This window comes from Gopherus evgoodei, chromosome 7 (genome assembly GCF_007399415.2).
Source record: "Gopherus evgoodei ecotype Sinaloan lineage chromosome 7, rGopEvg1_v1.p, whole genome shotgun sequence".
Classification (NCBI taxonomy): domain Eukaryota; kingdom Metazoa; phylum Chordata; order Testudines; family Testudinidae; genus Gopherus; species Gopherus evgoodei.
Window position 1 is genome coordinate 97912125 of NC_044328.1, and position 17049 is coordinate 97929173.

General features: G+C 56.9%; 1 protein-coding gene across 1 annotated transcript; it reads left to right on the forward strand.

The window, feature by feature from the left end:
• The first annotated feature begins 2003 nt into the window (after window positions 1–2003).
• On the forward strand, window positions 2004–16749 carry PYGM (glycogen phosphorylase, muscle associated). The gene is made up of 20 exons (XM_030569920.1): window positions 2004–2424; window positions 5122–5223; window positions 5363–5441; window positions 6312–6415; window positions 6798–6929; window positions 7549–7660; window positions 8027–8109; window positions 8684–8827; window positions 9058–9150; window positions 9276–9422; window positions 9872–10035; window positions 10786–10900; window positions 11426–11527; window positions 11651–11798; window positions 12266–12324; window positions 12428–12569; window positions 13176–13383; window positions 13879–14013; window positions 14518–14584; window positions 15299–16749. The coding sequence occupies exons 1-20, from the start codon at window positions 2182–2184 to the stop codon at window positions 15449–15451; spliced, it is 2532 nt and encodes an 843-aa protein (XP_030425780.1). The 5' UTR covers window positions 2004–2181; the 3' UTR covers window positions 15452–16749.
• The last annotated feature ends 300 nt before the right edge of the window (window positions 16750–17049 follow it).

Below are 17049 nucleotides of genomic sequence, written 5' to 3' on the forward strand. Positions count from 1 at the left end.
GACAGTGGGATACTGTCCTGTCTAAGGGCCTGGCTCCCCTGCAGCAGGAACCAAGCAGCCCAGCCAGCCAGCCAGACTCACAATAGTGGAGGTCAAGCTCACACACTAAAAATAGCAGGGTGGCCATTGCAACTGCAGTGGAAACTTGCGCTAGCCACCTGAGCTCTGATCCAGTGGGGCCCAGCAGCCTGATCTGCTGACCAAGCTGCAATGTCCACATGGCTATTTTCTGTGCACTAGCACAAGCCTGTTGGTCCAGGCTGGGCTGGTTGCTGCTTGCAGCAGTGTAGACATACCCTAAGTGACCAGGCAGGCACTCATCCTGTAATCTCCTCCTGCCCTCAGCATCAGGAGTTTGTGTGCATGGTGCTGTGAAATGGAGACAATTTGTACTCAGCACATGGGGTTTGGGGGCCCTTTCCTGGGGTTTGAACACTTTGTCAATAGGAAAACTAGAGCATAGAGAAGGGAAGTGCAGGGTTATGCAGGATGTACTTGGTAGGCTAGGGAGAGAACCCAGGCATCCTGCTTCCCAGCATTCTCTGCTTTAACCCACTAGACCCCACTCTCCTTCCAGAGCTGGGAATAGAACCCAGTAGTCCTGGTTCTTAGTCCCCTCCTTCTGTAACCATTGGAACAAAGTCCCCCCAGTCAAGCCATTTATAAAAAAAAAACTAGAGACAACAACAAATAGATTAGTAATACAGTTATACAGTGATAAAAACATCAAGTCAGCCCCTATTGTCTGAGTGTCTAGGACATAAAATGTTTTGAGATTGCCAATGCTTTGGCTACATGGAATTCTTCCTCTATCATTTATTTGACTCCATCCTTAATCTAATTGCATCCTAGTCTAATTACATCTTATTGCTTTATGATTCTTTCCATTCATTCCCTTCTATTATTATTCTAATTTCTCCATAACATTCTCAGCCTGACTTCTTGCTGTTCCATTGCCTTCTGCTAACTGAATTACTCTGTCGTTCTTACCCACTAATTTTCATTGTTTTGGCTGCTAATTAATTTGAAAATCATTACACAACAGTAAAAATTAATATCCCAGCCACCAAGAGCAAAGTGATTCTGAGAGTATGTATGTTGCCCCTGCACTCTAAGCCTGAGTGTGGGCTGAGGTTTGAACCGAAGGCCCCCTTCCATCTGCGCATAAATCAGTCAGATTTTGGTCACCAACCAATCAGAACCTGGGTTGTGGGGCCTGCTTGGAGGTGGGTCAGAACCTAAATTCTGCTGTGACTCCGGTCCAAGCCCTGTAATTTTGCAGTATGGCTGCTCATGTGCAGGATTGGAAACACCAGCTCCTACGTTCAGGTGCTAAGAGGGTGAGGGATGGAGAGAGAGAGATGCATGTAAGGGGATAGACTGAGGTTGTGTATGGCAATGAATACATAGAGAATTATATATGTAGCTAGCAACTTACAAGTCGTGTTCTGGGAGGGAATGTTAGATGGCTAGAGGGTGAGTATGGGGATGGATACAGAGAGTGAGGGTTTCACAGACAGACAGATGAGTCTGGGGCTGGAGAGATTAGTTAAAGCACTGCTTAATATTTATTAGTCCATGTAATAACAAGAGCAGGAGCCCTTTACCAGCACTTCCTACTGTTGTGATTAACCCCTTCTGTCCCTGTCGATGCTAGCCCAATCGGGGGCCAAAGGCAGGAACATTTCCTCCCCCCCCCACTAATAATTAATAGGGGCCTCTCAAGCTGCTCAGAGCCCTAAGCAATTGTTTACTCTGCTTATGCCCAGCACGGGTTCTGCCCTCTGTTGTTTTCACCGCTACAACTCTTCAGCCAAGAGGGCCCCCAGCGAAGGGGGATTCCCAGAGAGGCGCGGGCTGGATCAGATGAATAATTGACAAGCCAAGGGGAGGAGCCTAATGAGCCAGGAGGTCGGGCGCGGGCCTCCCCTGCTCCCTCCGGCCTGGAGGAGGGGCTTATGAATAATGCACCAATCTGGTTAGATTAATAATACATGAGGGGCGGGGCTTAGGGCGTATTGCTGCAGCGAGCGGGCTGGGCAGAGCAGAGATCCCGGCTCCTTGGTGTTCCTCCTGGCAGCTCCTGCCCGCCCGGCTGCCTGGTGCCAGGGCCTGTATCCCCCCGCGTGAAAGCCCCCGCTGTTCGCACAGACTAGCCAGGGCCCCGCCGGAGGCTGCAGGATGTCTCTGCCGCTGTCGGATTATGAGAAAAGGAAGCAGATTAGTGTGCGGGGCCTCGCCGGGGTGGAGAATGTCTCCGACCTCAAGAAGAACTTCAACCGGCACCTGCACTTCACACTGGTGAAGGATCGGAACGTGGCCACCCCCCGGGACTACTACTTCGCCCTGGCGCACACGGTGCGCGACCACCTGGTGGGCAGGTGGATCCGCACCCAGCAGTACTACTACGAGAAGGACCCCAAGGTGAGTGCACGCGGGAGCGTTGGAGAAGGGCGCCCGGCCCCGGAGAAGGGGTACGGTGGAGTGGAGGGATGCCCATGTGCGCAGTGGAGAGGGGGTGCCGGGTGTGTGTGTAGGGCTAGGGGAGAGTGCACTGGGGTACTCATGAGGGGAGGTACGGGCTGGCTGTGTGTTGGGGAGGTGGGAGTACTCAGGGGCAGGGAAGGATAACACCCAACAGCCGAACCAGGGGAAGGGCAACGGGGCACTGGGGAGGGGTTGCCAGGGGGCCCCGACCGGGAGAAAGATCTGGGCACAGCAGCAGCGCTACGTGAGAGATTCCAAGGGGCAGGGAATGCGAGGGGCAAAGGGTTAGGCGGGAGCGGTGCAGGAAGGGTCAGAAGCAGGGGGGCACCTGGGCAGGGTCTGCAGCCATCGGGACCACCAGGAAAAGGGCAGTGAGGCTGGAGAGGGGACAAAGTTCAGGGACGTTGGGGCAGGGCATGTTTGGGGCAGGGGGGAGCAGACAGCAAAGGGGCTACCCAGACAAGTCAGAGCTGCTGCTGGAAATAGTGGGGCCAGGGATGTCTTGATGTTGGACAGGCCCCTTGTTCTAGGGCGATGGGGACATGAGCAGTGGATGGCTCACAAATCAACCCCCCCCTCCCATATATGCGCCATGCTCTAGCCTTCTCCTAACACCTGGGAGCCAGACTCAAGTGCTGGGATCCCCCCCTTGTGCCAGGCCAGCTTGGCACATGCTCCATAGAGGGTATAAATATCAGTTGGATTGTTGCCACCAGCTGCCCCAGACGCTTCAGCTCAGGGAGTAAAGGCCTGGGCTATTGGTGCTGAAGGGCTTGGGATCAGACCCACAGGCTCATCCAGACCAGTACTCTCCTTCCCTAGCTCCCGTCAGGCCCATGCAGCCCAGTGCCTGGTGGTTCACAGGACAGCACCCCTGGCTAGTTGTGGGGGTCAATGGGAACTGAGCAGAGCCAGTAGGCTTCCTTCCTTGGGACAAGGATGGGACCTGCCCCTCTCACCTGAGCATCCTCAGTCCAAGACTGGAGTCCTATCCACTGGGCCAGCCTGCTACAGGGACAGTGTGCTCAGGGCCCGCTCTGTAGTGGGTGAGGAGGGCTGGGGGAAGGCACACCATTGTCACCATCTGAACCTGGTTTCTGCCCCCCTCCCCCCGGAAGTTGGCAGAGGGAGGATGTAACTCATGGGGCGGTTCTTCCAGAGACCCAGATGCAACCCCAGACCCACTTGCCCTCCCACAGCCACCTCTGCTCCTGCCCTTCCCCCACTCCCTCTGCTGCCCCTGCCCTTCCCCTCTCCCCCCACATCACCCGTAAGGCCTGTACTCGTTGCTCCCCCCCAGGTTTTCTGTCCCCCATTTATCTTCACCGCTCTTCCACAGTGTCCTCCTGTCCCATCACCCCTTGTTCTTTCCCAGGCCCCATGCCTCTCTGCGAGTGTCTTGGCCATGATTCACCCCTCCCAGCCACCCTCCCCCAATCCCTGGCTAGCCCCCAAGTCCTGGGTGTGTGTGAGCCAAGTAGTCAGCACAAACTGCCTCTCAGAGACCTGCACTGGGGGCTGAACACCTGGGCTGGGGAATTACAGTGGGGCAGTATGAGGGGATTGCAGGCCATTAAACCCCTTCCTGTTTGGGGCGGGGGCAACACAGAGGTAGCAGTGGCTGGACATTTGAGCCAGTGTGGGTAGATATGAAGAGTTAGTGTTGCCGACTGGCATGCTGGGAGATAGGGGGACCTGCAAGGGGGGAGCTAGGGTTGGGGGAGAGGTTTAGGATTAGAGGGCAGTAGGTTTGGGGGGAACACATTTGAAGGATGAAGGAAGCAGGCAATGGGAAACAGGACCAGCACCAGGGTGCGGGGGCTGTCTGGCTCAGGCGGGGACAGGAATGGGACAAGGGACCTTTCCCCGCTAAGGGCCCTAGCTGTGATCCAGCACCAGGGCAGGGGGACTGGCTGGCTCAGGGGGGCAGGAATGGGACACGGGACCTTTCTTCTCTAGGGCACACTGGCTGTGATCCAGCACGAGGGCAGGGGGACTGGCTGGCTCAGGGGGGCAGACAGTGGTACATGGGGTCTCTCACCAGAAGTGACAGGTAGTAGGGGAGGAATCCCAGCTCTTAAGACCCCTGGTTCTGATCCTATCTCAGCATCCTGGGAGGGGACAGAGTCTGGATAAATTTAGCCTAGCCTGACATTTGCTGTTGACTTTTGCCATTTAATCTGGGAAGGAGCCTGTGTAAGCCCATGGGGTGGGGGACTGGTGCAGAGGGCCTGGGACACTGGATAGGGGGAGCGGCTGCATACCCAAGATGGGTGCTCACCCACCCTCCCCCAAAGGTTAGCTGGGCAATGAGTGCCTTTGAATGGCCTGTTGTATTCAGCAGCAGGGGCTGTATTCAGCAGCAGGGGCTGGATCTATGGGCCCCAGTGTCCAGCCACATGGGCACACACCCCACCTTCCCCCTCTGCCCTCCACAGAGTGTCCTGCCCAAGCAGGGTGGCAAATGGGATATGGAGTATTTCTCCTGTAGGGGACGCTGACTCTAATCCAGCCTCGGGGTGGGGGGACCAGTGTTAGTGGGCCAGGGAACGGGGCATGGAGCTGTTTCCTGGGGGTGGGGCTGATGGACTCCCCAACCCTCCCCCTCCCCATCTCTGCCCCATCTCTCTGCAGCGCATCTATTACCTGTCGCTGGAGTTCTACATGGGCCGCACCCTGCAGAACACCATGGTGAACCTGGGGCTGCAGAACGCCTGCGACGAGGCCACCTACCAGGTACCCCAGCGCCAGGGGGAGGTAGGGGGATCAGGGAGGAGAGGGGGTGGAGCAGGGAGAGGCAGTTACGGGGGGGATGGGTTGAACAAGAAGGGGCCGGCTACTCTTCCCTAACTCCCCCTTTTTCCTTCCCCCACAGCTGGGCCTGGACATGGAGGAGCTGCAGGAGATCGAGGAGGACGCTGGGCTGGGGAATGGGGGCTTGGGGCGCCTGGCAGGTGAGGGGAGCCAGCTTGGCAGTTACGGAACCCGACTGCTCTGTTTGCCCAGGGCCAGGAGAGCTCCCCCAACACACACCCAGCTCCCCAATACTCCCCCCCAACACACACCCAGCCTCCCGACACTCCCCACCCCAGACAAAACAACCTCTGACGTTGCCCCCACAGACACACACCCAGCACCCCAATGGTCCCCCCAGACAAAACTTCTGACACAGCCCCCTGACTCTTCCCCCCAGACACACACCCAGCCCCCAACACTGCTCCCTAAACATACACACATGGTCCCCGACACTGCCCCCTGAGACAGAACAACCTCTGACGCTGACCCCTCACAGACACACACAAAGCTTCCTGACACTGTCACCCCAGACATAATCACCCCGACACTGCCCCCTTACAGACACACACCCAGCCCCCCAACACTGCCCCCCTGACACACACCCAGCACCCTGGCTCCCCAAGACAACACCTGACACTGCCTATCCAGACACACACCCAGCCTCCCCGACACTGTCCCCTGACACTGCCCCCCAAGACCCATGGCTCTGTCCAGCAGTCGAGGAAGAAAGGAATCCAAGGGCCCCATTCAGCATCTGCACCCACGTGAGCACCTGCCCCAGGCACCATGCAAAGCAACCCACCCCCATCACTGTGACCCCTCCCTCACTCGCATCACAGTCATTCCACGCCTGGCCCCTCCTCCATTTCATACCCCATCACTGTGACCCTACTGCTTTTCCCTCTTCCACATCTCCTCTACCTGCCCCCCATCTCTATCTATTTTCCTGCCCCCCTGGCCTGGCTGTTACTATGTTACCACTTGATCTGGCTGTAATGCCCAACCCCTGCCCACCTTTTCCCCCTCAGCCTGTTTCCTTGACTCCATGGCCACCCTGGGACTGGCTGCCTACGGCTACGGCATCCGCTATGAGTTTGGCATCTTCAACCAGAAGATCTCTGGGGGCTGGCAGGTGGGTCGCACCCCCCATGATGCGGGGGAGGGGGGGCTGGGATGTGGGCTCCTTTCCCCCAGGGGAGCAGACAGGGCACTGTGGGGATGGGATGTGTGTTGGGGGACTGGATGTGTATCTGGGGGGGGGCAGTGTCGAGTAGGAAGGTCCACGATTTGCCACCAGTTTGGGGCAGGAGAGGCCTGGCAGAGAGGTTGCCCAGGGGCCAGAGTGGGGTGCTCTGGGTGGGGAGGCAGCAGGTGCTGCGTGGCGCAGGTGATCGCAGCAGGAGATGGGGTGTTGGGTAGGTGGGACACCCTGGGTGTGTGTGTGAAGGGATCCCGGGGGGGGGGCAGGGAGAAGGATGGCACTAACCCCTCCTCCTCCTGCCCTCCCTCGGCAGGTGGAGGAGGCTGATGATTGGCTGCGCTATGGCAACCCCTGGGAGAAGGCCCGGCCTGAGTACATGATCCCAGTACACTTCTATGGGCATGTGGACCATGGGCCCGATGGCACCAAGTGGGTCGACACGCAGGTGAGTCCGGGAGGCCTGAGTGAGTGGTAAGTGTGCATTTGCACAAGAGAGGCTGTGAGTATATCTGCATGAGGGCCTGGCAGCCATGCATGTACCCCTGCATAAGAGGGTGGTGATTGTACGCCCTTGGGTGTGCGGGAGCGTTGGTGCACAAGCCATATGCATGGGGGAGAGGTGCATTCACAGGCCTTTGCACATGATAGTGCGAGCGTGTAGGTATGCCTGAGTGCGTGCGTTTGCAAGCGCACAAGTGGGCATTTCCATGCAAGTGTGAGATCCCTGTGCACTAGTGGCCGGTGCGTGCTCACATGTAACTTTGCACAAGTGCCTCCATGCACGTGCGATTGCCCAGAAGCACAGGTCCATTGCATGAGTCTGTCAGCACGCTCAGCAGCCTGGGAGTATGTGTGCAGGGAGCCAGGATACCTGGGTCATCTCCCTGATTCGCTGGGGATTCAGTTACCTTGTTCTTTAGTTTCCCCACCAGTAAAAAGGGGGAGGGGAGAGTATTATAGGATGCGAGGTCAAAAGGCCTTCTGGGAGAGGTTGGGGTTAGGCTCTCTCTCTTCATGCTCATTGGGGTGCTGTGGCTGGCACTAACCCTGCTGTCCTTTGTCAGGTGATCCTGGCTCTTCCCTATGATACACCTGTACCTGGTTACCGCAACAACACTGTCAACACCATGCGCCTCTGGTCCGCCCGGGCCCCCAACGAGTTCAACCTCAAGGACTGTGAGTGAATGGGGGGCCCTCAGGCCAGGCAAGGGTCTGTCTCTCTGCTGGATTCATTGCACCAAGCAAGGGCCAGGTGTCAGACCCCCTCTGCTGAGCAGGGCTGGGAGACAGCTACTGGTAACCGGGGATGGGGGCTCAGTAGGAGGCAGCCTCCCCTCCCCTGCTGACCCCAAAGCCCCACCATGAAGGATTCCTGTATAAACAGCCCCTCCCAGGCCCCACCCTGGAGCGGGCTCCAGAGCTGCTGTATAAAGGATCCCTGTACAAAAAGCCCCTGCACCCCACCCCAGAGGTGGCTGCATCTCAGCACCTGGCAAGGGATCCTGTGTGAACTAAGGCCCCATTCTCTCTTTTCCCCCTCAGTTAACGTTGGTGGTTACATCCAAGCCGTGCTGGACAGGAACTTGGCCGAGAACATTTCTCGAGTGCTGTACCCCAATGACAACGTGAGTAGCCCCCCACCCACTCCAGTGCTCTGTGTCCACTGCAGGGTTTCCTGGGGGGAGCCTGTTAGACCTGGGGTAGGGATTATACATTTTGTGTGTGGTGGTGGGGTGTTCTGCTTCCACACCCAGCCCCTGGTTCCAGCAGCAGGGATAGGGGGCAGGTGGGTCTAAATCTCACTAGCCAGGAGGGTTCACCTTTGGGCAAAACTGGGATTTCCCTCTGTCTGCAGATCCCTGCCCTCATGATATGTCCCAAATGTTACTCCCTTCAAGGTCTCTGCAGCCATGTGGGAGTGTGAGACACCTCCTGTCTACTGCTTGGGGAGGCTGGGAGTTGGGTTTCCTGGGTTTCATCCCCTGCTCTGGGAGGGGAGGGGATGCAGTGGTTAGAGCAGGGAGCCTGGACTCCTGGGTTACATTCCCAGGTCTGCCACTACTTTCCCTATGCTGTGAGCAGGGGCTGCAGAGAGCCCATGCTACATCTGAAGCCACGAGTTCATTCTGCGGTTGGGATTGTACAGGCCAGGAGTGGGTTGGTGAATGCCCCATCCTCACCTGCCCCTCCTCTCTGCAGTTTTTTGAAGGTAAGGAGCTGCGTCTGAAGCAGGAGTACTTCACGGTGGCAGCCACCCTGCAGGACATCATCCGCCGCTTCAAATCCTCCAAGTTCGGCAGCCGGGACCCCGTCCGCACCTCCTTTGATGCCTTCCCTGACAAGGTACCGGCCTCTCCCAGCAGGGGGTGCTGTAGGGAGCAATTCAGGAGCACTGGCTGTGCAGGGAGCGACCAACTACTCCAGCCTGGGCCTCTCCCAGCAGGGGGTGCTGTGGGGAGGTGGGCAGGAGCTGGCTTTGGGGGGAGCTCCCAGCTACTCCAGCCCTGCTCTCTCACAGATAAGCTCATGCATCCTCTGTCATTGGTGGTCTGAGTTCTTCCCCTCTCCTGTAGGTCGCTATCCAGCTGAACGACACTCACCCCTCCCTGGCCATCCCTGAGCTCATGAGGGTGCTGGTTGATATCGAGAAACTGGACTGGGACAAGGTAAGGGGTGTGTGTAGTAGGGAGTGGGTGTCGTCATTTTTCTGTTGAACAGCCCCCATGTCCCACCCAGAGGTTGCTGCATTTCAGGCTGTGCTGGGGATCCTCATGTGCTGTATCTCTCCCAGGCCTGGGACATCACAGTTCGGACCTGCGCCTACACCAACCACACGGTGCTGCCTGAAGCTCTGGAGCGCTGGCCCGTCCATCTCCTGGAAACCCTCCTGCCCCGCCATCTGGAGATCATCTATGAAATTAACCAGAGATTCCTTGATGTAAGCTCCACCCCCAGGAAGGGCTGGGGTTAATCCAGTGGAGAAATCCCTTTCCCTCCATACGTGGCAGGAACTGGAATGTGTTAGTCTAGGGCTCCTGGGTTCTGTCCCCAGCTGTGGGAGCAGAATGGGGTTTAGTGGTTTAGAGCTGTGAGGTGCTGTCAGGACTCTAGGGTCTCTTCCCTGGCTCTGCAGCTGATTCACACATGCTGTTGCTGGGGTGAGGGTGGGGAACCAAATTTGGGGTGCATGGCTTGGAAGGAAATCATGGGCATTTGGGATTATCTCCCACTGGGGGGCAGGGTGGGTGCTGGGGGGATGAGTGTCCTCTGGCTAGGACAGTGGGGACCCCCCATTTTCCTCCTGGGGGGTGCTCAGTTGCGGAGCTGCTCTCTGAGGGTGCCTGCTCCATCCGGACTCTGCCATTCCCTTCCCCCGCCCCCCCCCAGAAAGTCAATGCCATGTTCCCCGGAGACTTTGACCGGCTGCGGCGCATGTCCTTGGTGGAGGAGGGCAGCATCAAGAGGATCAATATGGCGCACCTGTGCATCGTGGGCTCCCATGCCATCAACGGGGTCGCCCGCATCCACTCTGACATCATCAAGAAATCTGTGTATGTGCCCTTCCCCCTGCCATGCTCTGCCCCCTCACTGTCCTTACACTCCCTTGCACCTCACTGTCCATCACTCCCCTGTTACTCCCATTCCTTCTCTTCCCGTTCATTCCTTTCCTCTTTCGTCTGCACGGCTCGTTTCCATCTTGCATTTTTTCCCATTTCATTCTTCCCTCTTCCCTCCCTCTTCTCTCGTTCCTTTGATTTTCTCCCCACCTTTCCCTTTTTCATTCATTCTCTTATTCCTTATCTTTATCTTCTCTTGGTCCTTCTGATTTCATTGTCTCTTACTTTCTTTTTCGTTCATTCGCTTCTTTCTGTTTTCCTGTCTTCCGTTCATTTTGTCCTTCTTTTCCCATTTGTTCCCTTATTTTTTTCTCCACTTTTGCCCCTCTGTATTTTCCTGTTTCTTTCATTCTTTTCCCTCTTTTTCTGTTTGTTTCTCAGACCTTAATTTTTTACTAATTCATTTCTCTTTTTGTTTGTTTAGTCTCTTCTTTCCTCTTTCGTTCTCTTCCCTTCATTTCCCCTGATTCATTCACTCTTCTCTTTATCCTTTCTTTCCCTTCTTTTCTCCATCATCGATTCTTGTGTTTGTTCTCTCAGATATTCTGCCTTTCTCTTCCCACTCCTTTGCCCTCTAGTTTTGTTTTTAGTCCTGCTTTGATTCTTTCTTTCCCTCCTTGGTCCTCTCATTCATTTATTTCCTGTTTTGTTCCCCTTCTCTCTCCCCTTCCCCCGCCCCCCCAGCTTCAAGGATTTCTATGAGTTTGAGCCGCACAAATTCCAGAACAAAACCAATGGGATCACACCTCGGCGCTGGTTGGTTCTGTGCAACCCAGGGCTGGCTGAGGTCATTGCTGAGGTGAGTGCAGTGAGGGGGGAGCCTGTGGAGTCCCTGCGGGAAGGATCCTAGGTGGTGATATGCAGGGGGGTTGGGTTGGAGGATGCAAAAGGCAGACAGATAAGTGCGGGATCTTTGGGGGGCACCATTCAGTGATTGTGGGGTTGACAGACAGGGAGGGGAGAGTTGTGGGGCAGGCTGCCATATGAAGATGTGGGCTCTGTGTGGTATGGGGATGCTAGATACAGACAGGCGTTGCGGGGGCAGGCTGCCATTCAGGGATTGGGGGCTCTATGGGATGGGGGATGCTAGATATAGGCAGGCATTGGGGGGCAGGCTGCCATGCAGGGATGGAGGGCTCTGTGGGGTGGGGGATGCTAGATATAGACAGGCATGGGGGGGGAGCAGGCTGCCATGCAGGGATGTGGGGGCATTCATAGGTTGGATCCCTCTCCTCTGCCTTGCCCCTGGAAGGGCAGAGCGAGGGAGTGTCTGCCTACTCTCCTTTGCCATGCCTGGCTCTGACCCTTCCTTCTCTTTCCCCAGCGTATTGGAGACGAATACATCTCTAACCTTGACCATCTGAAAAAGCTTCTGGCCTACGTGGATGATGAGGGATTTATCCGGGACGTTGCCAAAATTAAACAGGTACCAGGGTAGGGAAATGAGATCCAGGGCCTCTTCCCTCTAGGGGGCGCCAGCTGTGATCTGGCCCCAAGGCAGGGGATGGGATGCAAGGCCTAGGTTACCATCTCTGCTCTCCCATGCCAGGAGAACAAGCTGAAGTTTGCTGCGTATCTGGAGAAGGAGTACAAGGTGAAGATCAACCCGAACTCCCTCTTCGACGTGCAGGTGAAAAGGATCCATGAGTACAAGAGGCAGCTGCTCAACTGCCTCCACGTCATCACCCTCTACAACCGTGAGTGCTGACCCCCAGCCACATGCCACAGTGAGAGGGAGAACCCAGGTGTCCTGACTGCCAGCCCCCCTGCTCTAACTACTAGTATCCACTCACCTCTTCGGTGGCGCTGTCAGTGACCGGGACATGGGCAGCCATGCCTAGAGTTGGAACAGGAGTCAGGCCCAGGGGCTGCAGCAGGAGTCGGTAGCCTGGAATCGGAGCTGAGGTTAGGACTGGGTATTCTGGAATGGGGCAAGACGGGGACAGGGCCTGGGCAAGGCAGGGGTTATCACTGCCAGTGGGAAAGGCTTTGAGCAGCTGCTGCACTGCTGCTGGCTGTCAGAGCTGGTCTGCTGACTCTTCCCAGCTATGAGGCCAACCTCCAGGCCAGCTGTGCTCACCGGGTGGCCAGGGACTGGCCAGCTGTTAGCCCTGCTCCCTGGCACACTGGCCCTGACCCTGTGTCTCTCCCTGTCCCCCTGCAGGGATCAAGAAGGAGCCCAACCAGCATTTTGTGCCACGCACTGTCATGATCGGCGGCAAGGTGAGACCTGGGGGCCAGGGTCCACTGCTCTCGGTGCTGCTGTCCCTTGGTGGGAGGAGCGGGTGGGGGTTAAACGGCAGTCTCACCCTCCATCCCCCCGCAGGCCGCCCCTGGCTACCACATGGCCAAGATGATCATTAAGCTGGTCACGGCAATCGGGGACGTCATCAACAATGACCCCGTCATCGGCGACCGCCTCAAGATGATCTTCTTGGAAAACTACCGTGTCTCCCTAGCTGAGAAGGGTAGGGAGGCTGTGACCTCTGACCCTGCTGTCCGCCCCACAAACCTGCCACCACTGCCCCAGAGCAATCTACCCCACATAGCAATTTCTGCCACCCCTGGTGGGAAAATAGTAGGGTCAGAAGGTCCCTAAAAGTTGGAGGAGTGCCATTGGCACCCAAAGGGTGGCTCCACCCCCCATGCTGCCTCTTCTCCTTGAGGCCCGTCCTCCGTACTGTCGCTTCCCCCGAGACCCTGCCCCTCTGCTGCCTCTTACCCTCCCCACAAGACCACACCCCCTGCTCACTCGTCTCTACCCCTCACCCCCTGTTGCTCGCCCTAACGGCTGGTAAAAAGTGGGGGGGCCTGGCTTCCCAGGCTCCCCCCCCACTTCTGGCACTCCCGTTTCCCACCCTAGATCAGGCCAATGGGGCTGTCTGCTCCTTGCAGATTCCTCTGACCTCCATCCCTTCCACTCCGGTTCAGGGCTGGGTTTAGCCCACATGGCAGCTTCTGACCCACATTACTTACCCCCAAACCCCCTGCAATTGCCCTGGATCAGGCAAATGGGCCCCACATGGCGACCTCTGACCTCCCACCCCAGCCCGCTGATCCCGTCTCTCCCACAGTGATCCCAGCGGCCGACCTGTCGGAGCAGATCTCCACAGCCGGCACAGAGGCCTCGGGCACTGGCAACATGAAGTTCATGCTGAACGGGGCGCTGACCATTGGCACCATGGACGGTGCCAACGTGGAGATGGCAGAGGAGGCGGGCGAGGAGAACTTATTCATCTTCGGCATGCGGGTGGAAGACGTGGAAGAGATGGACAGGAAAGGGTGTGGGCCAGACCCCTGCCCCCCCCCTCATGCAGGGAACCCCTCTGCCAGGCCTCCCTCCCGTGCCTCCTTCCCTGCTGCTGGATTCCTGCTCCACTTTCTCTACCTCCGCCCGACCTAGCTGCCAGAATCTTGTCCTCCGTTGCCTGGATCTCCTACCCATGGTGCCCCCTAACCCAGTGCCAGATTCGCACCCATCACCTGCTGCCAGGACCCTCCCAACACTGCCTGCCTCCCCTCCTGCTAGGATCCCTTCCCAGTTTCTCCCCCACCTGGGTTCCTCACACTGTTTGGCTGCTCTCCTATTGGGATCCTGCCCCCATTCCCTCAGCATGCCTTCCTCATGCCGCTGGGGTCCCTCTTGGGGACTGGTGGGGCAGGGGGCTTGGGGAGTCCTCTGGGTGCTTCTGGTTTGGGGGGAGCCCCTGAGGCCACGCTGGGTTGGGGTGGAGCCATGATCCTGAGGTAACTTGCCCCCTTTCACCTCCCCTCCAGCTACTGTGCCAAGGACTATTATGACCGCATCCCAGAGCTCAGACAGGTGATTGACCAGCTGAGCAGCGGCTTCTTCTCCCCCAAACAGCCCCAGCTCTTCAAGGACATTGTCAACATGCTGATGAACAATGACAGGTGGGAGGAGGCACTGGGGAGAGGGCATAAGGGACAGAGGCAACATGCCTGGTGTGGGATGGAGGAAGGGGGCTCTATCCAGTGCTTAATTTGTAAGGAAAGAGGTGCTGGGGCTCAAGAAATTTTTTCACTTTCATAACTGACCTGCCTAGCCCAGCCCAAAGGTGCCGGGGCTAGGAACTGCCCAGCCCAGAGGTGCTGGGGCTCATCCCTGGCACAAATTAAGCACTGGTTCTATCCCCAGCTCTGGGAGGGAAGGGGCGTCTAGTGGATTATGGGAAGGGGAGCTGGGAGCCAGGACTCCTGGGTTCTGTTCCCACGAGTGCACCCATAGTGAAGGGCAGCTGAGGGATTGGGGGAAGGGTTTCCCCAGAGCTTTGGGTGTCTGCTGCTGGCTATGTTCTTGGGAGAGGCTCCGGGTGTCGCTCCTGTCTGTGGGCAGCAGGTGGCAGCATGCACAAGGACCCCCAGCCTGATACCCTCTTGCTTCCCCTCCCTCTCCAGGTTCAAAGTGTTTGCGGATTACGAAGCCTACATCAAATGCCAGGAGAATGTCAGCGCCCTCTACAAAGTGAGTGTGCACCCTAGTGGCCTCCCTGGGGTACTGCACCCAGCACTGGTACGGGAGTGGGGTCTAGTGGGTTAGAGTGACCGGGACAGGCTGTCAGGCAGGACTCCTGGGTTCTATTCCTGGGCGTCCTAGCTCAGTTCCAGGCCCCTCAATCCCAGAGAAACACTGACCAGCTCAGATGAGAGATGCAGCCCTGCAGGGGGCTGGAAAGGGGGCAGGATGAAACTTCATAGGGAGAAATGGAAAGATCAAAAACCCATCAAGCTCAACTCTGTGGCGTCCTGACGGCCAGGGGATGAGAACCAGGCACAATGCTAGAGGTATGTAAAGGGGAGCTCAGGGTGGGGCTGCAGTGTGTGTGTGTGTGTCTGTCTGTCTGTCTGTCTGTCTACTCACCTTTATTTCAAGGTGTTCAAATTTTATGTTAGTCAGTGGTAGTCACTTGGATTCACCCATCCATCCCTGTACATGTTGTTGTTTTTTACCTATCCATCCATCCCAGCGCTCACCCCTCATCTGCAGACACTCATCTATCCATAACCACTCCTCTATCTAGCCACCCCCCCCCACCTCCATTCATGCTGTCCCTCTATCCATCCCCACACATGGCCGGCCTGCCCATTGACACTCACCCAGCCATCCCATCTGGCTTCCCCAGCCCCATCCCCCAGCAGTCCATGTGTGATTGCCACTGACCTGCGTCTCTCTCCCCAGAACACCAAGGAATGGACCAAGAAGGTCATTAAAAACATCGCCAACTCGGGCAAGTTCTCCAGTGACCGCACCATCGCGCAGTACGCCCGTGAGATCTGGGGCGTCGAGCCCACCCACCACAAAATCCCTGCGCCTGATGATCCCCGTGAATAGCCCCCCGAGGCCTGCCTGCCCCTGCCCCCCATCACCAACTAAGCACCACCGGGTGCCAGCAAACAGACACTGCGCTGGCTTCCCCCAGATGCTCAGCATGTCCCACATTGTGTGTGGGGACCTTCCCGTCCTCTCTGTGTGAGGGATCTCCCCTGCACCCTGTCCAGGGAGAACTGGCCACTACTTCGTGCCTCTGCCTAGCTGAGAATAAGCAGAGGGACATTGGGATTCCTGTCCCTTATCTCTCCCCCCCCCCCAATTCCATGGGGTTGGGGGATGAAGAAACCCAGAGAAAAAGGATGTGGGGGGTTAACTTCCCCCTCCCTCTGCCCCCCATAACATATTATTTATTTAAAGGTGAGAAATTCCCCCTATTCTACCCCCAAGTGGGTTGGGTGGGGAGTTATAACACCTAGCTATGTTTTGGGGCACACCCGTTCTGTAGGTTAAAATTCCATGGTCCCCTATCTACTAACATGGCAGAAAGTGTGTCAGTTCCCTGGGGGGGGGGAGCGGAGGTGTGGGTCACAATGCCCCCAGCACTGTGACCCTCTTCCTAGCGCACCATCTTTGCATCCCGCTCCACCCTACCCCTTAGCGTGTGATTATCCTGGGTGGGGTGCCCTGCCTCTGCTAACCTGATGTGGTTTTAAATTTGGGGGGATCAGTCTCTACCCACTGCTGACTTTTAAAATAAACAGAATAACTCCCTCCCTCACCCCCGTCCTGGCTTACATCTCTGTCCATACATCTGTCCTCCTGTCCTGCATTTCCCCACTAGGCGGTCTCAGTGCCTGGTGCTAACCCCCATATAGCCTATTGCTACCACTTGGAGCATTGTGTGTTTGTTTGTTTTTTTCCTTCCTGGTTTGTGGGAAGCCAGTGGGTGTGAGTGCCAGGACTCCTGTGTTCCATCCCTGTTGCTGTACCTCAGTGAATACTGTTTTACCTGGGCCATGAGACTCCTATCCCACAGCCAATCGAACCCAGAATATGTCCTGCCACATACTTGCTGGCTGTTCAGGGAGCATTTGTGTTATTTTTAGGGGTCCTTTATGGCAGGGAACCTGTGCAAATACCCCATGACTTTCAACTCTTAATGTGGGGCAGGTGCAATGGAACAGGCTGGGGACTTGTTGCTAATTTTAATGATGGCCCCATACGTGTGTGTCTCAGCCACTGCCCGGACTGGGCTGGGAGCCCTAGGAGCTGTGGAGTATGCTGCTCTACCCTCCACTTTCCCCAGCTGTGTTGGTTCTGGGGCTGTGAGCCAGCAGTAAAGGTGACACTTAACATACTCTGGCTGTGTTGCTTTTTTTCCCCCTCATGGTTCTCCCCTCCCCAACCTCACCCAGAAACTGGGGTCTTGCCCCCAACCCTGCACCTGTCCATGCGTGGTGCCTCCTGAGTTCTGTCTGGCTCTGGGAGGGCAGTGGGGGTTAGGGAGATGGGAGAGTGCGTGAACCCCCTCCCCCGCCCACTGAGGCCACAGCAGCTGTTCATTACCACCCAGGGACGGGGAATTGGTGCTAAAAATAGCTCCCCCAACACAAACACTGGAGCAGTGGGGGAGGAGATTCCTAATGGCAGGAGGGAGT